Source organism: Delphinus delphis, chromosome 8, assembly GCF_949987515.2.
Source record: "Delphinus delphis chromosome 8, mDelDel1.2, whole genome shotgun sequence".
Lineage (NCBI taxonomy): Eukaryota > Metazoa > Chordata > Mammalia > Artiodactyla > Delphinidae > Delphinus > Delphinus delphis.
In genome coordinates, this window is record NC_082690.1 from 40,283,407 (window position 1) to 40,303,723 (window position 20,317).

Below are 20,317 nucleotides of genomic sequence, written 5' to 3' on the forward strand. Positions count from 1 at the left end.
GGACACGGGTTCGTGCCCCGGTCTGGGAAGATCCCACATGCCGCGGAGCGGCTGGACCCGTGAGCCATGGCCGCTGAGCCTGCGCGTCCGGAGCCTGTGCTCCGCAACGGGAGAGGCCACAACAGTGAGTGGCCCGCGTACCGCAAAAAAAAAAAAAAAAAAGAAGGGAGAGGGGACTTCCCTGGTGGTCCAGTGGTTGACTCTGTGCTCCCAATGCAGGGATCCTGCAACAAAGACCCCGTGCAGCTAGATAAGTAAACATTTTTATAAAAACTAAAAATACTAATAAAAAGAAGGGAGTGGGAGTGGAGTGAAGAGCACCTTCTCTCCTCCTATCCACTTGCAGAGTTCACAAGGGTTTCCTCATTTATCTTGAAAAATGTATCTCACAAAAGCAAAGTATACCCATCCAGAAACTAAACATCCCCCATGCCCCACCAGGGAGAGTAGAGGCAGGCAGCTCTAAAGCCTTCTACTCTATGCCCTACTCCTTTTAATTCTGGTCAAATCAGTGGTTTCCAACCCTTTGCTCCTCTGTAGAACAGTTCAAAGTGTATTAAGGATTGTGCCCACATTGCTTCCATAAAAAGCCTTATAGTAGATGTACTATGATGATCAGAGCAGCGTCCTGGGAGATAAATGTCACACTGGTCTAGATGCTTCAAGAACTTGCAAGCTGGAGAGACACCAATGCTTAACTTGGGTCGGACGTCCACGGAGAGCTGCCGGGTCCAGGAGTGGTGGACACCCCGGAGTGGCGGACAGCCCGGAGTGGTGGGCAGCCCGGAGTGGTGGGCGGCCAGGGGAAATCTTAGTTTGGCAGCGACACACTGGCCAGTTTTGGAAGCAGAGAGAGAGAAATGACTATTCAACATTTCAAGCCCAGACTTTTCACTTCCTGAAAAGGAAGGAAATTTTTTGGAATAGTAGCTGTTAATAATCCCTCTATTCTGGTTGTATTTGCTTATAGCAAGTAACGTTATTGTTTGGGGTAGTCCAAAGCATCTTCCGGCATCATAAATGGCTCTAGTGACCCACTATCTCCAACACCACCAAGGACTTTAAAAAGCAGTACAAAAACTCGATTCTCCTAACATGCCTCGGAAGAAGAAAACGGGCAACCGTGTCCGCACTGTATCAGGACAGGGCAAAGGAACTGAGGGGGACCGAGGGCGGAAAATGTTCGGTCCCAACCTCAAAGGCTCCGAGGCCCATCGTCAGGGCCACGTCTACTGAAGCCTCAGTTCAGGTGATCCACACACTAGCCGGGCATTTTCCAAAGCATGTGCCACTCGGGGACAGGAAACCGACGCCAAAGCCAAAGAAGCAAAGACCCTTCGAACAAAAATGGAAAGGGAAAGTCTTTACAGCCACCAATCAAGATACTAGAGAGTAGGGCGTGGCGAGGCGCGGGAGCTGCGGGCAGGCAGCCGGATTCTCAGCCTGGGCTCCTAAGAGGGAAACTTGGAAAGGTCGCCGCGGCGGAGGCCCTAGAGGTGGGTGCGAGCCAGCGCTCGTCGGTTTCGCCGCCCGGTCCTCCAGCCCGGCTGCCCACGGGGCACGTCCGGCCCCTGCCACAGCGCGGGCCCCGCTCTGCCCAGCTGTCATCGACCGAAGTGCCACGAAAGTCCCATTCCAAGAAGAGCCATCTCCACTTGGAAAGTTTAATGTTTTTCCCCCTGAAACCAGATTCTTTTGAAGCAACACGAACAGCAAGGGAGAGCTGGATCTAACTCCCCAGTTTCTGTCAAAGAAACTTGTCCCGGGAGAACAAAGAAGAAGCAATCAGAGAACGCGATCCGAGGACGGGGGTCCGCGGCGCGATCGCTTCTCCGCCCCCACCCGCCAGAGACTAGACTTTGGGGCTACAAGAGGGGTCCGGCGCGTCGGGCGGGCCACCGTGCGCGCCTTTGTCTCGCGCGCAGGGAAGCGGCCACCGGCCACCCCTTCCGCCGCCTCCCTCGGCCGCCGGAGAGCCGCGCGCCGGCGCGTCGCGGAGAGGGCGGCCATATGGCAGCGCCCCTCCGGAAAGGCCAGCCCCAAGGCGAGGGCGCGCCTGCAGCCCTGGCCACGGGCCACGACGGCCAAACGACTCCCAGTCTTCGAGGGGGCGCGGGGAGGCGCGGCGCTGCGACCCGGCCGGCCGGCTCCGGGGCCTGCAGAGTGGCGCGGGAACAGAGTTCTGATTTTTCTTTTTCTTTTTTTAAAGCAATATGGATAAGGGAGATCAAGATTCCGGTGGCAAGCACTCCCGGCCCCCGGCACCGAAAAGGCTGCCCAAGTCGTTCCGGAGCCGGGCCGATCTCCGCCCCGAACTCCCGGAGAGGAGCCGCCGGCCCGGAGCGGCAGGGGGCGGGGAGCATCGATGGGCCGGGTCCTCTGCGCGGGAGAGTCGGAGGCGCCCGCCCTGCGCCCGGAGCGGGGACTGGTTACCTTTCACTGCAGACTCACAAGTTCCCCGCCGCAACTTTGCCCTCCACATGAGGCGATCATGGCTAGTTCAGTGCCGCGGATGAGGAAGGCGGCCGCCAGGCAGCGCGCCGGGCATGGCGTGTGGCAGCCTGGGGAAGCGGCGCCCGACAAGCAGCCCCATTCACAAGGAAGAGGAGACACGCCGAGGCTTCCCCTCCAGCCCCAAACCGGACCACCGCCGCTGGGTCCTAGAGCGTCCCGTGCGCTGCCGCCGCCGCCCGCGCTCCACGCGCCCCGCGCACCGCGCGGGGAGGGTAGTCCGGGATCGTCACTGTAACCCTACACTTCACCCCCGCCCAGCGCCCGGCCGCTGGGCCCTAGAGCCCGTCTCCAGGCTTCCGCCGCCCCTCCCGGGGCCCGGGAGATCGCCAGCTGAAATTGCCCCGAGCTCTAGCTGACGTGTCTCCCGACAGTTAGGAGGGCGACGGCCTCCCTTGTTTTGGTCCCTGCCGAGGTTTAATTCATGTCAGACTCCACTTCTCCTTCCTTTGACTTTCTCTTCCTTCCCACCAGGCCAACTCCGGCCGAAATCGGTTTCCCGATCTGCCCTCAAAGTCCAGATCAGTTCTGTGTAGGACTGTTTTCTTCTTAAGCGGAATTTCCAGATGAAAAGTGGCCAGACTTTTCTCTTTGCATTCCCCTAGCCCCAGTGCTTCTATCATGCACTGGGATTGGGCGACAAGCTGCTGCTCTGGGCTCCGTTGACTAGCAGAAGGGCCAAACAGATTCTACAACCTCAGATATTACAACCAGTGGTCACAAACCTCTAGGCTGTTACCTGCCCGAGCGGAGGTGATTAAAGTAATTCTGGGAGAATGTTGCTGATTCTGTCCCACCTCTTAAACCAGGCTACACTGAGTAATACTCCTCACCCACCCCAGTATACTCAATTGCAGACCTCGGGAGCCTTGATCTGGGGACCCCAAACCTACCCACACCATGTAACATCTCTCCCTAGCTTCCAGGAGCTGTCTCGCTGCTTCCAGGAGCACAGGCCAGGTAATAGTATTGCAGTTGCTGAGGAAGATGTTAATAGGAGAGCCAGGGCATACCACACCTCTTACCTTGTGCGCCTCTCCTCTCTGCCTTCTGTCTAGACCAGAATTCTTTCAGGAATTCCCGCCTGGACTGTGGCAATTAGCTAACTAGTCAGCCAGCAGTTTTACCCCTCCACTCAATCCTGGTGGGTTGTGTGTCCCTCTGATTCCAGTCTTTCCTTGTGATACATCCCTGATGGTTCAGTAACCTCTGCTCTCAAGATAAAACCCAAATGCAATAATTTAACAATTATTTACCAAAAACCTACCACATTTAAAGTCCGATACCCTAGTACTCGATAACACATAAAAGAAACGAAACAGCAGCTCACCAGCCCTTCAAGGATTTATTTATTTAAGATAACAAAATACGCAACCACAGAGCAGGAAAGCACTGGAGATGCTTGGAAAAAGTGGAGAGCAGCGGTCCCCTAACCTTTTGGCACCAGGGACCGGTTTCCTGGAAGACAATTTTTCCAAGGACTGGGCTGGGCGATAGTTCAGGCGGTAATGCGAGCAATGGGGAGCGATGGGAAGCGGCAGATGAAACTTCACTTGCTCGCCGCCCCTCACCTCCTGCTGTGCGGCCCCGTTCCTAACAGGCCAGCGGGCCCCTGGTGGAGAGAACTGAGTGCATGCAGGAGAAAGGAGAGCCTTGGAGAGTGGTGGAGCTCAGAGCCACTGGCATTGTATGAATTTAGCATAGGCTGGGGGAGAGGTGATGGATAGAAAAAGGAGGGAAAGTAGGAAGGAAACTAACATTTATTAATGGCCCCCTATTAGATACCATACTATATCCTGAGAGGCAGCAGAATTTAACAGTTACAAGCATCCGCTGGAACAAAACAGAAATGAGTGGTTGAGTCACAGCTCAACCACTCTACCTGTGGGCACTTAGGCAAGTCATCTACCTTCTCTAAACCTCAGTTTCTTCATTTGCAAGATGAGGGAAATTGCACCAACCCTCACAGGGTGGTTGTACGGACTGAATAAAGCAACGAATATAAAATACTTAGCACGATGCATATAAGTGCTCAGCACATTTGCTATTATTTCAAGCAACCCTCCATTAGCCCTGGACATAGGGAGCCCATCTGGGAAATAGCTACAGGAAGCAGTGACGACTGAGGTTGGGAGACAGAAAGGAAAAAAGAGATACCATGTAGATACCAAATCTTTGATGCCCAATACAGGGAAGACACAAAATCTCTGAAGCAAGATTTTACTCTTTTCATTGACTAGACAGCTATCCTGGGAGAAAGAACAAAGTAATCAAGTTAACTCAGATTTTGTGCCTGGGTTACAGGAAGAATGGATCATTCTTGGAACATTTATAAACCAGTTGGTCCAACGGATGAACCAATGATGGAAGAAGCAGAGTTGAGAGGGGGAACTGGTTTGAGAGAGATGTTGACAGGCTTCCTGTCCTCTGGGCAAGAGAAAAAAGGGACAAGAGCCTGGGTGAGAAGTCAAGGACAGAAATGCAGAGAAAAACAGAGATGCAGCTTTGAAGATCAGTTTACTTGGAGAATGCCCACGACAGAAAATTCAGGAAAGGAGGAGGCAGAAGAGGCAGACGCTGGGGAAGTAGAAGAGCTAGGAAGGTTTCCAGGCATGGAAGCTAGAGGAAGCTTTAAGAAGATGGTCCCCCTATCAAATGCCACAGACTCCTAGACTTCTGAGGAAGTGACAGGCACAGCTTGTGGGCTCAAGAATCTGCTGATTCAATCGGGTGGACCCAGCCTAGACTTTTCAAAGTGATGCCGAGTGATAGTTTACTAGGCCAATTTTCCCCCTCCGCTCACCTTAATTTCCTCAACCATTAATAATCACTATATCAAATGCAGAAAATGAATAATCTTCTACATCAAATATATCTGACGCGTGTTCAGGAACTGAGGGCTGAGAAAAAGACTTCAGATTTAACCAGCAAGAGTCCATCGGTAACATTTTATAGTATATTTGGCTGCAGATCCTGACTAAGGCTGGGGCCAAAAAGAAACAAGGTATGTTTACAATAAAAACTGGATGCAGCTTTACTAGCAGTAAGGGAGTGAATCAGTCAGCATCTGTGATTTTGGACCTCTGTACTCACTCTACAGGTTAGCATCCTTTCTATAAAGCGACCCAAGTTGTCTTTTACTCACCCCTAGGAAAGTTAAGAAGGTGACAGAGCAATTCTGGCACTCTTAGGGACACCTCAGGGAACAGTCTTTAAGTCCAGACAGGGCAGGTACCAGGATGTTCCAGACAAGCACAGAGGCTGGAAGAATAGTGAGGGAACAGAGGACTCCAGGAAGAGAAGGATGAGCATGGTCTTAGAGTTAAGTCCTGAGCTCTAGTCCGGGTCCACCTATTTCTAGCTATGGAGAGTAACAAAACGTAAGCTTCAGCTACCTCCTCTGTAAAATGGGAATCATTACATTTAGCTCATTGGCTTATAGTGAGGATTAGAAAAGATATGTCAAGTGCTGGGCACATAATAGGAATTCAGTAAAAGAAACCCTTCCCTTCTCCAGCGATTTGAAATACCAAGGAATTTACTTCTCTATTACAATGGGAATCCTCTCCCTGCCCCCACTCTTCTTCTCTGCACCCACCAAACACAGCCTTAAAAGTCTTTATCACCTGCTACTTGGACTAGGATGGGCCCTAAGAATGGGCCTGAGCTTGCCAGGAGGGAAACAGCAAATGGCAAAAAAGGAGTGGACAGGCATGTCCACAAAAGGGACAGCTACTGCCCGGCATCACCTAGGACAGGTCACACTACAATTAGTGGTTCTCAATGAACACCTGTTGCACGAACAAACCAATGGCTCAATGCAGCCAGGCTGCCTTAATCAAACGCTTGTTTTGTTTCTAGAACATAGAAACCCCAGTTCTGTAGTGCTTCCCAAAGTGTGATTTATAAGCCAAAGCATGTAAAATTTTAAATTCCTGATGTCTCACCTCCAAATTCTAGAGATTCAAGGTCTCTAAGGATGGAGTCGTCATAGAATCCACTGTAAGCAATGCCAAGCCCACCAGAATTTGAGGGTCAAGGACTAAGGCCTCCCATTGGTTCACTGGGGTCAAGGTGCTCTTCCATTTCTCTTTCAGCAGCATTTACTGTATCCGAGCTCAATATGATAAAGGTAAAGGACAATGGGTGACATATTAGAACATTAAAAGCAAAGCATTATGGGAGCATGCAGGAGTGACTGGCTTTGTACAGGGAGGGAAAGGGGCAGGTTCCAAGAAATCCAAGTGCTGTGGGAAGGACGTCCTTACTAGCAAAGGCAGGGGAACGGAGAGGGCACATTGCTGTGCTTCTCAACACTTTTTCTTTGAACTTCTTCTTTTCCAAAACATAAAACGGTCACACCAACCCCAGGTTTGCTAAATCTATATTATTGCCAGGTAAGAGGATTTCTTCCAAGCTTTTCTTTCAGTTCTCTGTTTTACAAAGACAATAGTTGTAGTTTTTTTTTTCCTGCTTATTTCCAAATATAAAATCCCGTTCTCAAATAAGCTCCTCCTCTGGAGATTCTGACATATGCCCTGCCCCCATCTTGTAAACTGTTAACAGGAGCAAAATGCAGGGGGTCCTGGAAGTGCCCGAAGCAGAGGATGCCAGGAGAGCACTGCTGTGAGGAAGGTGGGGTCAGGGGTGAGCCTTTTCCAGGCCAGACTGACTGATAACGGACAGTGAAAAACAAAGAGGAAGACGTGCAAGGCAAGTGGAAGACGCACAGGTGAGACCGCTGTGCAGTTCCGGAAATACCGGGTGCCTTAGAGATGGGTAAACTGCTCCCAGGAGGAGTTAAATGTCATATAACAGAATGGGTCATTTGAAAACCCTGCTCCATTTGAGGCTTACCCCAGGACTCTGTTGATTATGGAAAAATTGCCCAATAAATATGTATTAAGTACCTACTAAGGGCCAGGCTCCGTGCTACCATCCTCCACAGGCGTTTGGCTCATGTAGTGAGTTATGGACCTGAGGCCTGTTTGTCTGGATGTTTTCAGCTTCACACCCACGGTGACACACTGGCCTCTTCTTGCCTCATAGCTTTCTCCTCTGAGCGTATTACATAATATGCATTAAACGCATAATCTGATCTATATAAAACACAGGAAGCAGAAGGTGGATACCATCATGTCCAGGCAAAATGCACCTACACCAAAAAGCTAAAAAGGAAGAGTAGAGACATTGTCCCCAAATAAACCTGGGGTCAGATCCTGACTGAGACACTCAGTAGCTATGAATATAAAGCACCTGGCATGTCACAGGTATTTAATAAATGATGATCATTCTGTTATTTGCTACTCTTAACTACGGAAACCTCGGGAACACTGAAAGCTCGTACTTTTTGGCTAATTGGCTATTTCAGGGTTTCTCAGCTTTGGCACTCTTGCCATTTGGTGCTGAGATTTCTTTGTGGTAAGGACTGCCCTCTACATTGTTGGATGTTTAGCCGCATCCCTGGCCTCTACCCACTCGATGCCAGTGGCAACCACCCTACCTCCCACTCCAAGTTGTGCCAACTAATAATGTCTTCAAATATTGCCAAATGTCTCCTATAGGCAAAACTCCCCCCCCCCCCCACCGGTTGAGAACTACTGAATTAGATGAGTAGTTAATGGTGCCCAGTTTACAGGCTCCCAAGCTTCTAACCATACTGATCATTCCATTGAGCTGTTGGGTGAATCCAATCGCGTACTAATAGGAGGCGGCCTCAGTTTTGTTCGTTCTACAGTATATATCACACTATGGTAATTTCTTCCCATTTCTCTCTTCATGAACAAAAAACCAATTAGGTTTTATTCTGTTTCCAATGATGGTACAGATATGTGGTTTTTTTTTTTTTTTCTAAAAACTGGAATCATACTGAGTTTCTAAAACAAGAGCGACATACAATCGCTATCAAAAACAAGGACTGTCACAATAACTGGAGATAACTTTGATCAGAATGTTCAGACTTAATTAAGATCGCTTGTAGTCGCCTTTCTGAAAAGGATGCAGGTATGTTTTATTCTGAAAACATGTCCTCTCTGTTCATAGCTAGAAAGAACAGTGAGAAGAATGGCCCCTCCATAGCCTACACAGCAGTTCTAGCTCTTCTCTTTCTAGAATATGCACTAAAGACCAGCATCCTTCCAGCACATCTTAAATGCCAAAGACAGAGAAGTGGGGAAGCTCTCACCATTCCCAAGGGCTCCGGCCACTCTGGATGGTTCAATTCAGGAGAAAAATTTGTTTTACAGCATAATCTCAGACTGGGGTGGAGGGTAGGTTAAGAGTTAAAATTCACATCTTACATGGTAGGTGATCCACCCAGAAATCAGGAATTATTTACTGTGTGTCAGCAACAGAGCCAGTATCATGCTAAGCAGAACAGAGTCTTCAGAAAAGTCCAAGGTCGGGAGGGGAATAATTAGAAATAACTAGAAAAAATAAAGTCCTAAACAGAAGGACTAACTGAAAGGATTAACCGAAAGCACAACAGAGTTTGAAAGAAGGCAGAGCCATGTGAAAGCTGCAGTGGTTCATTCATTCATTCAAAAAATATCAACTACATTGAATAAGCCACACCCTCCACTAGGTGTGCAAATACCCTGCTATGGGCTCTGCTTATTAAAATGTGTATAAATAAACCTATCATTTCAAACTGGTCTATGTGCGATGAAGAAAAGGAACAGGGTGCAATAACAAAGACTCACGAGGGAGAGGGTGGCTACTTAGGGGGAGTGGAAAGGGAAGGCTTCTCCAAGGAGACGAAGAACAGGGGCAAGAGCCATCCAGCGGAGCAAACAGCCTGTGCGGAGATCTTGAAGCAGGAAGGAGCTTAAAGGAGGCATAGGGAGGAGGGCCTGCATGGATCCAGTCTGGAGCACCCCGGGATGAGTTCCTTAGGAATGTTACGAGCCTCCTTTACCCAGCATCTGGGAATGGTCCCTTTCCAGTCATCCTTTAGGATGTAATACCTTATGAGTGTCAAACAATATGAGTTTCAAATTAAGTGGAAGAGAGAAAAGGAACGTCAGAAAATGACCAATTTGGGATGAAGAATAATAAAAGGATTAAATGGAAACAACCTGAAAGTGAACTCCACATTGGTCACCACGTGAAAGATGCAATCTCTCTACAGCCTTCATCTGAGTTTTTTTTTTTTTTTTTTCGGTATGTGGGCCTCTCACTGTTGTGGCCTCTCCCGTTGTGGAGCACAGGTTCCAGACGCGCAGGCTCAACAGCCATGGCTCACGGGCCCAGCCGCTCCGCGGCATATGGGATCTTCCCGGACCGGGGCACGAACCCGTGTCCCCTGCATCGGCAGGCGGACTCTCAACCACTGCGCCCCAGGGAAACCCCATCTGAGTCTTGTTGAAAACAGGGGAAGACCTAGGATGCTCAGTGCCAGTAAGGCAGTGGTTCTTAAACGTGAGCTGCATCAAAGTCACCAGAAGAGCTTGCTACAACAGACTGCTGGGTCCCACCCTTGAGTTTCTGATTCCGCAGCTCAGGGTGGGGCCCAAGAATTGCACTTTTAATCTAACAAGTTCCCAGATGATGCTGATGCTGCTGGTCCACGGACCACACTTCGAGAACCCCTGGTTTAGGATATTTGGGGACCGACATTTCTGTGCACTCAGAATCCCAACCTAAATGAGGGAACAAGCAAGAAGCATTGTAGCAGGAGAATGATCAAAACCCAGTTTTCTGTCTCGAGTGAGCAAGTACGGAATAGTGTGTCTCCTCTGTACCAGGTGATTTCATATGTTACCTCATTTCATCGCTACATAACACAGTGCATGGCAGGCTTCATTATCCTTGTTTTACGCATGAGGAAAAGGGGCTGGGCCCCAGGTTATAGGAATCTCCCGAGATCACATGGCTCAAAAGTGACAGGGCCAGGATTCAAACCTGTTCTTCAAGGCAGAGTTCTTGATCTTGACGCTACACTACATTGCCTTGCATACACACAGCTCCCTCTCCAGGCTCCCCTGGACGGGAGAGATGCTCCCCAGGCTCCAGACCCACTGCCCCGCTGCAGAGCGCTCTGAGGCCGACCCTGTGCAGCCAGCGATGGGTGCAGACACTTTTCACAGACTCCTGGGGGCTGCTAGGGACCTGAACTTGTTACCAAGTTCTTCCCTTTCTTTAGGGAAGGGAATAAACTCTACTAAGCCTCCACAAACGCACTGCCCTAAGCATGTTACATACATCATCTCTTTCAAAACCACCAGGGGTGGTTTTCAGTCTGTGGGGGGCAGTTAAGTATTCTAAAACACAAGCTGAGGAGTGAGACAGGCCTGGGCTCAACTTCCCTTCTGTCATTTATTAGTTATATGACTTGACTAAAGCTCAGTTTTTCTTCTTTTGAGAAGTAGTGGTTACAACAGTATTTGCCTCAAAGGGTTGTGAGAAATTCATGAGTCACTTGCATGTAAAGCTCTCAGCTCTTAACATGCAGCACATACTCCATAATTATCAGCTACGATTACTAACCTGTTATCCATTTTCTTTCAAAATATGGCCATTTTAGAGAAGCTTTGATTATTGCTGTGCTAGACGGTCCTAGACACACAGCTTCTTCCGTTGACGTTTCTCGAGTTTGGGAATATTCAATTGGTAGATCCAGGAAATATGAACGGTAGGCATCTTGATCTGAGCCCCTCCCACACCCTAGCTAGGAAAAATATCTCAAGAGATCCTTACAAACAAAACAGGAAAAAATGGGCTAGCTTAGGTATTTTAGGTGAATTTAAAATAATTAAATAACTACACCCGATGGGTATTGAGTAATGGAATGATATTAACTTGGGTGGGGGGTTGAGGTCAAGGGATCTGATGATCCCACTATGGTCAATATTGGTCAAGTTATATGTGAGGTCAGGCTTAGTTCTCGGTGCCAGGTTGAAACAAAACTTTCCTCTTCGAAAGCACTCAACAGAGGTTGAGCAGCATGGGAATCGATGGAGAAACCAGAGCATCTTAAAAAAGAGACCTACAGCCACTGTGGAAAACAGTATGGACGTTTCTTTAAAAACTAAAAATAGAGTTACCATATGATCTGGCAATCCCACTCCTGGGCATATACCCAGAAAAGACGAAAGCTCTAATTTGAAAAGATACATGCAACTCAATGTTCATACCAGTACTGTTTACAATAGCCAAGACATGGAAGCAACCTAAGTGCCCATCGACAGATAAAGAAGATGTGGTATATATATACAGTGGAATGCTAGTCAGCCATAAAAAAGAATGAAATAATGCCATTTGCAACAACATGGATGGACCTAGAGATTATCATACTAAGTGAAGTCAGTCAGACAAATATTATATGATATCACTTATATGTGGAATCTAAAAAAATAGTACACATGAACTTATTTACAAAACAGAAATAGACTCACAGACATAGAAAATAAACTTATGGTTACCAAAGGGGCAAGGGGAAGGGATAAAGTGGGAGTATGGGATTAACAGGTGCACACTACTACGTATAAAATAGATAAACAACAGGATTTACTGAATAGCACAGGGAACTATATTCAATATCTTGTAATAAACTATAACGGCAAAGAAGAGAAAAAAGAATATATATACACATATATGTATAACTGAATCACTTTGCTCTACACCTGAAACTAACACAATATTGTAAATCAACTATACTTCAATTAAAAAATAATAATAAAACAAGAGACCTAGTAGGGAGAAAAGATTAAGATACAATTTGATAGCCATCTTAAAATATTTTGAGAGCTTACAGAAAGAAAAGAGGTACAGACTGACTCTGTGTTTACTATAAACACTCTAGAGCATTGTTTTTCAAATGGTAGTAGGCAACCTATTAGTGGAAATCAACTGAACAGGTTAATCAGCATTTTAAGTAAATAAAATAGAACAAGGTGGAAAATATCAGATGCAGCCAGTCTAATAAGGAGTAATTGCTATTCCATGAAACTTCTGTCTTAGTTATACTTATATTCAAATTTGTATGAGTCTATAAAGTGTATCTTTATGTAGGGTCACAATGAAAAAAAAAAAAAATGTTTGAAAGCTCTAGAAGGTAAAACATGGACAACTCGGTGCAAGAAACAGGAAATCAGGTTTCAGCTCCCTCAAAGAAAGTGTTATAATAATGATCACTGCATAACAATAAACTAGGTTTTCTCATGAGGCAGGACCCCCTCCCCCATATATACATCACCCCCTATGGTGATGGTCTAGCCCACGCTGAGGAACCATGCATTAAGGAAAGAGGGCACTGGGTGTTCCCTCCAATGAGGACACGAAGATGCTCTAAACGAGTAGATCAGACCTGAGCTTCTGTTACAAGAGAGAATGGAGAAAACCAAAACCTCAGTATCCAGACTCCATAAGTCATGGAGCCCATCCAGGAGCAGGCAAATGCTCCCGTGTTTATATATTATGTAAAATAAGCATGCATCGAATCCCTGAAGCTGTTCAGGATTTCTGCTGTACGAAGGGCTAATTTCCAACAACCATTTTCTAATTGATAAAATAGCGTACCCGTCAGCCATCATTCTCAATAATGTAAGCACCTTAAGTGGAGTCCAGTGGGGACTAAATACCCAGTGACAGGACCTGAGCCATGTTTTACCACACCTTCTAACAGAGCAAGCTAAAATCTGACATGAAAAGCAGAGCACCCCCAGAGGCTGCTCCCACACCCAGAGCTGCCAGACACCACCAGCTGGATGTGAATATCAGATAAGCAACAAAAGTTTTTAGTATATTATGTCCCAAATATTGCAAGGGACATATATATACTACTAAAAAAATCATTTGCTGTTTATCTGAAATTTAACTGGGTATCCTCTATTTTTGGATACCCAGTTTAGATTTTGTGAATTCTGACAATTACCTGCCTTCGTGAGTGATATCGCTATACTTGCTTTAGAGGATTCCTCAGTCCCTCATTTGGCAAACAGTGTGCAATGTCAAGCTGACAGTAGTAGAAAGCAATAATGATGATAATAATGGAAAAAGGAGTGAAATTCAAATGGACACAGTGTAACAGCTTTGTCCCACTGAACCCTACCATGCCAAATTTAAAGGCCTTTTAAGAGTGGGACAAACAGACCCTGTAAGTCATCAGGATGTGCACGGCATTTTGAGGAAAGAGTTAATGAGGGGAGCTTCCCTGGTGGCGCAGTGGTTGAGAGTCCACCTGCCGATGCAGGGGACACGGGTTCGTGCCCCGGTCCGGGAAGATCCCACATGCCGCGGAGCGGCTAGGCCCGTGAGCCATGGCCGCTGAGCCTGCACGTCCGGAGCCTGTGCTCCGCAACGGGAGAGGCCACAACAGTGAGAGGCCCGCGTACCACAAAAAAAAAAAAGAGTTAATGAGGTTACAGTCCCACTTTGCAGAGTTTCCGTGCTCAACCTGGGCATGTTCAAGGGAGAAGATTCCGCTTCATTCACCTTCACTCCAGTATTCAGAACTCAGTTTCGGGGACCCCAGAGGAGGAGCTGACTTTGGCTGCCACCAGCTGTCCTAACACAGACATAACCTGTTCATGCCTTGTACCCTTCCTCTGGCAGCACATGCTGTGAAAGGTGGATGACCTCCAGTAAGCCTGCCTGGCTTCCCCTTGACCTCCATGACTAAGTCAGGTTCCTCTTCTCAGGGGTCCCACGGTCCCTTAAATACTTCCTATATAGCACTCACCACAATAAAAAATAACTGTAACCACTCATGGAGTGCCAACTATGTGCTAATCACTTTGTGTGTGTGTGTGTGTGTGTGTGTGTGTGTGTGTGTGTGTGTGTGTGTGTGTATGTACGTATCATCTCATTTAATCCCTCCCAACTACCCTATGAAGTAGGTATGTGCATTTCCATATCACAGATGGGTAAAGCCTAGAAAGCTTAGATAACCTACACAAGGTCACACAGTCAATAAGGGCCCACTGGTCTGGAGGAGCCAGAGTACCACATTGTAAACTTTTCTATTAATTGGTCTTTCTCTCCCAGGGAAGGATTATTTCTCATTCACCCTCGTGTCCCCAAGCCCAGCCTACAGTGTGTGGCAAGTGGTAGGCAGCATTGTAAATGGGTCAGCCATTATTTTACAGTCAAATAGGCCTGGATGCAAATCATGGTTCTGCCAAGAATCAGCCACTGAGAATCAGGAGTTTGGGTTCTAGTAACTTGCTCTGGAATTGAGGACAGAGGTTAGGAATCCCAGCAAGAGAGAACAAAGCTAGGCTCAAGCCCCAGCTCCACCACTTCCCAGGTGTGACTTGGCAAGTTACTGAACTTGTCTAAGCTCCAACTCTCCAACCGTCAAATGAGGGAAACAATAGTACCTGCTTCGCAGCATTGCTTTGACATTCCTGACATAAAGTTCTTAGCAAGACACCTATACATGAAAAGCCCTCCACAAATATGAGCTCTTTTTATTTTAATACATTCTAAAATGCCATTTGAACTGGAGTAAGTAATTTTGGGTTAACTATTGGCATAAGTAGTGCAAGTTTCAGACACAGTTTTTATTCAGGAAATCAGAACTTGGGGAAAATAGTGTAAATAATTTGGGGGAATCTATTTAAAAGAACTATTCAATGCAGCTCAATATTAAAAAAAAAAAAAACCCAATCCAAAAATGAACAGAAGACCTAAACAGACATCTCTCCAAAGAAGACATACAGATGGCCAAGAGGCACATGAAAAGCTGCTCAACATCACTAATCATTAGAGAAATGCAAATCAAAACTACAGTGAGTATCACCTCACACCAGTTAGAATGAGCATCATCAGAAAATCTACAAACAACAAATGCTGGAGAGGGTGTGGAGAAAAGGGAACCCTCTTGCACTGTTGGTGGGAATGTAAAGTGATACAGCCACTATGGAGAACAGTATGGAGGTTCCTTAAAAAACTAAAATTAGAACTACCATATGACCCAGCAATCCCACTACTGGGCATATACCCAGAGAAAGCCATATTTCAAAAAGACACATGCACCCCAGTGTTCATTGCAGCACTATTTAATATAGCCAGGTCATGGAAGCAACCTAAACGCCCATCGACAGACGAACGGATAAAGAAGATGTGGTACATATATACAATGGAATATTAGCCATAAAAAGCAACAAAATTGGGTCATTTGTAGAGACGTGGATGGACCTAGAGACTGTCATACAGAGTGAATTAAGTCAGAAAGAGAAAAACAAATATTGTATATTAACGCATATATGTGGAATCTAGAAAAATGGTACAGATGAACCAGTTTGCAAGGCAGAAACAGAGACAAAGATGTAGAGAACAAACGTATGGATACCAAGGGGGGAAAGTGGCGGGGGCGGTGGTGGTGGTGGTGAGATGAATTGGGAGATTGGAATTGACATGTATACACTAATATGTATAAAATAGATAACTAATAAGAACCTGCCGTATAAAAAAATAAAATTAAAAAAAAGAACTTGTTACAAGGGCAATTAAATAATAATTTGTGTAATTATATTTTAATGACTGCCCTCTCTCCAGAGAGCAAGGCCTGTGACTGCCTTGCTTACTTCTATATCCCTAATGCTATGTCAGTCAGATAACTGAGCAGAGACTTTGTTATCTAGAAAAAAAAAAATCTCTACTTGTTTGCATTCTATTCAACTAATATCCCAACTTCGTATCATATCTAAAGTATCCAATTAACACCTAATAAAAATATTTTGTTGTTATTTTTTAAAAAAAGGACTATTCAAGGAAGAATTTAGGCTTTCTAGTAGTTACACAACACTGAAAGAGTTCCCAGAAAAGGGAAAAAATATCCAAGAGAAGGCTGGGAGTGGGGAATCCAGGCTACCATGTCCACTTGTATAAGCCGTTCACTGCACAAGAGTGCCGGGCTGACAGATTGAACGAAGCAGAGGTGTGGGGCTAAAATCCAGCTTGCCCTCTGCTCGCTAAACTGGGAACATGGACTCTGCTCTTCATCCACTTGGAGGGGATGCTTTTTTCTAATTTGCTCAGAGGCACTGTTTGGGCTGGTGGCAGCTCTAGCTTTATACTTTCGTAATTGATTCTCTTTCCCCTTTTCTTTCAGTGTCACTAGATGAACAGAACAGGGGAGAAGAAACAATGGAGCTCAGGGAAGGAAGACATACTTGAAAGTGATGAGGGATGTGAAGGAAGGCGGGGAAAAAAGGAAAGCAGTAAAATCAGGGTAACATTTACTAAACACTGGTCATCTGTCAGGCACTGTTCTAGGCGCTTTAGATGTGCTAACTCACTGGATGCTCGTTACACTCCTACACGACAAGGGGGAACCACTAGAGGGGGAGGCACCAGGTGGGCATGTGAGGTTAACCCACACAAGGGTCCGACAGGCACGGAAACAGCCTGCCACACTCCTCAGTCTACAGCAAATGTTCAGAATCTGGAATCCCTCTTTTGAGTCTGTGGTGGAAATGGCTTTTAGAGCCAAAAGGGAAATATTTTTCTAAAGGAGATAGTCTGAATTCTCTGGCTGGCCAACCACAGGGGCTACGTAACGGACTTTTATTTCTGGTCAACAGCCAGTAAATGGCAAGCCTTTTGGGAGACAGAAGCAAAGGACCTCTGGCAGGTTACAAGTCCCAGCAGGAGACCTTCAACCATGAACTTTCCGTAGGGCTCATTTCAGACCAGGTTCTGCAGCCACAAGTTCCTTCTCTATTTTCTTAAGAACCTGAAGTTTCCATAAAATATTTACAGTGACCTGAAAGCAGCCCCAGTGTCCACTCTTCCTGGTAGTCTTTAAAAAAAGCCCCTTGAGGGTGTGGAGAAAAGGCAACCCTCCTACACTGTTGGTAGGAATGTAAATTGGTGCAAACAGTATGGAGGTTCCTTAAAAAAACAAAAATAATGTTACCATATGATCCAGCAATCCCACACCTGGGCATATATCCAGAGAAAACTATAATTAGAAAAAATACACGCACCCCAATGTTTATTGCAGCACTGTTTACAATAGCCCGGACATGGAAGCAACACAAGTGTCTATCAACTGATCAATGGATAAAGATGTGGTATATATATATATACAATGGAATATTACTCATTAAAAAAAAGAATGAAATAATGCCATTTGTAACCACATGGATGGACCTAGAGCTTATCATACTAAGTAAGTCAGACAGAGAAAGACAAATATCATATGATGTCATTCACATGTGGAATCTAAAAACAAAAATGATACGAATGAACTTATTTAGAAAACAGAAATAGACTCACAGACTTGTAAAACAAACTTGTGGTTACCAAAGGGGAAAGGAGGGGAGGGATAAATTAGGAGTCTGGGATTAACATATACACACGACTATATATAAAATAGGTAATCAACAAGGACCTACTGTACAGCACAGGGAACTCAATATCTTGTAATAACCTATAAAGGAAAAGAATCTGAAAAATTATATATATATATATATATAAGTATAACTGAATCACTTTGCTGTACAAAAATTTATATTTCAATAATGTTTTTAAATAAATAAAAATTTCCTAGCCAGGAAAAAAAAAAAAATCCCTCTGAGAAGAGGCTGAAAATAAATCTTTCTATCAGGTGGTCAGTAATCTTGCCAACTCTAGATTTGGGGCTACAAAGGTCACGGAGAGAGGAGAATTAAGCAGAGACAAATATATAGATACAGATTTGACATTAAAACAACCACATGTGTGCCATGATGATGAATTTCTGTATCTAGCTATCCTATAAGGAGTGTGTTTCAGCAGGCGGCAGACAGCCCGAGACAGCAAAACCACCCCTGAACATCTGTTTCCCCCATTTTGCCAAAGAGCATTCTTTTTTAATCCTTTTTTATAATTTGACCTGTTCCATTTTTCTGGCAGAGGGCCCTAGCAAGGCAAGCACTGCCTTTTCTGTCTGTATTCCAACTTAACATGGGAACAGGAAGGAGGCAGCAAGAGGGGAAAGGGGGAGGGGACGGACTGAGGGGAACTGAGGCGGAGGTGGGGGCGGGGGACGCAGGGAGCCAGAAGCGGGGAGAAAGGAGAAAAGGGGAAGGGGTAACCCAGGAGAGACAGTGAGAGCTGACAAGTCCCAGCAAGCCATCTTAATGCAACCACCATGGGCACAACTGACTTGAGAGAAACCAAAACCAACAGGACATATTCCAGAAAGATCATTCAGTAAGAATGTGACCCAGAAACCACAATCAGCATTCTTGAACAGATCAAGCTGGTTATTTTACACTCTTTAGACTCAGGAAGTCCTTAACAATTGATGAAATATCATGGTTTCTAGGTGGTTTGTGTTTAACATTCAGGAATGACTGGACACAGTCCTATATTTTTCTAGTAAAACATCTCTTTGGCAAGGAAAATGCCCTTTCCATTTTCCTGTGTGTGTGTGTGTGTGTGTGTGTGTGTGTGTGTATTTTATCCCACTATTCCATACCACCTTCCTTGCTCTTTTAGCCAAGGTAGATAACCATTTATCTCCCAGAATTGATTGTCATTTTCCCCTTCCTACTCCATTTTCCCTCCCAAGGAGAACACCCTGAAATAAAATCTTACCTCCTGGGCAATGAGTAGTGTCACTTCACAAACATTAGGGGAGTCGGGATGAGTTTTACAACCAGACCCAAGTCTACCTGCCCTCAGTTATGCTTTCAGATTCCCCTCCAGGCTGCCACTGTCCCGCCCCAAACTGTGCTGCTTCCAAGGTCTAGTTTCCTTTAGAAATGGCGTCAGTACCATCAGGAAACCATAAGAGGTTTCCTGTCCCAGGGACTTGGCCCTGTAACACAGAGCGGGAACAGCAGGAACTAAATGAAGGAAGCTAGGAAGAGTTTTTCTGGTTGTTGCTTCAGATCCCATTATGGAAAATTCCTTTGGAGCATATTAATCATTATTTGGTGGTCTAAAGAAAAAAAATATATATATATATGGCTTTCAGCACCTACTATTCATTCATTTATTCAACAGAGAACGTACCCAACAGCCATATACTGTACTGGCAGGCCCTGGGCTAGTTCCTTTTACATCATTTATAGCATTCAGCCCACCACCAAATCCGCCTTGGAGGAGGGCAACTTGTATATTCTCCTCTCCAAGAAACTGAGATTGGCTCTGGAGCCAGAGATGATATTTTGAATGGAAGTTTTGCCTTTAACTAGCTGAGTGACATTGGGCAGATAATTTAACCTCTCTGAACCTCTGTTTCCTCCTCCATGAGGTGAAAATAATTCCTTCTGCTTCACTGAGTTGTTCTGAGGATGAAATGAGTTGATAAACTTAACAGGATCAATTGTGGAAGAGCCTTGAGTGCCCAGGTTTAGGGAACTGTAACAGTGGCGAGCCTTTCTGTGATTGTTTTGTTGGAGCGGGGAGGCCAGACCACACCCCTGTGGTAGGGTGAGGTTTCCTGTGAAGGGAATTGAATTTTCCACTGTCAATCATCCTTAGGAAAAGTTAAACTGGGGTGAAAACTCCCTCCCTCTCAGAAGCTATGCTTGGAGCTGGGGGGAGGAATAAGGAGGATAGATAGGCTTCTAAGGGTGGAGAGATCTGGGGGTGGATCCAGGGATGGGGTGAACGGCCCTGGCCGTTTAGAGACCAGCTCAGAGCTGGGAAGGTAGCCAATCTGATCCCAGACCCTCGGTGAGTCTGGGCTTGTGCAATGGTTAGAAGGCCCTGGGCCCACTCTGCGGCCAGCACAGGGCAGGACACTGGGAAATCAGTCAGGCTCCCAGCAGGCGAACAAACACCAAGCCCGCAGGTCCTGGTGTAAGCAGGGGCAGCAGCAGCCATGACTGTGTCATGTGGTCACCCGTTTCTGAAGAAAAAGCAC

The 20,317-nt window shown here is 46.0% G+C and overlaps 1 protein-coding gene across 3 annotated transcripts in view; it reads right to left on the reverse strand.

The window, feature by feature from the left end:
• AMOTL1 (angiomotin like 1) overlaps positions 1–20,317 on the reverse strand; it is a 173,033-nt gene that overhangs the window by 103,608 nt on the left and 49,108 nt on the right. Inside the window, exon 1 of one of the 3 annotated variants that reach the window (XM_060018091.1) lies at positions 2,434–2,689. The exons of the other annotated variants lie outside the window; for them this stretch is intronic. Coding sequence (XP_059874074.1) covers positions 2,434–2,482 — 49 coding nt within the window. The 5' untranslated portion in view covers positions 2,483–2,689. Of the gene's footprint in view, positions 1–2,433; positions 2,690–20,317 lie in introns of those variants that run through there. 3 annotated transcript variants of the gene reach the window in all.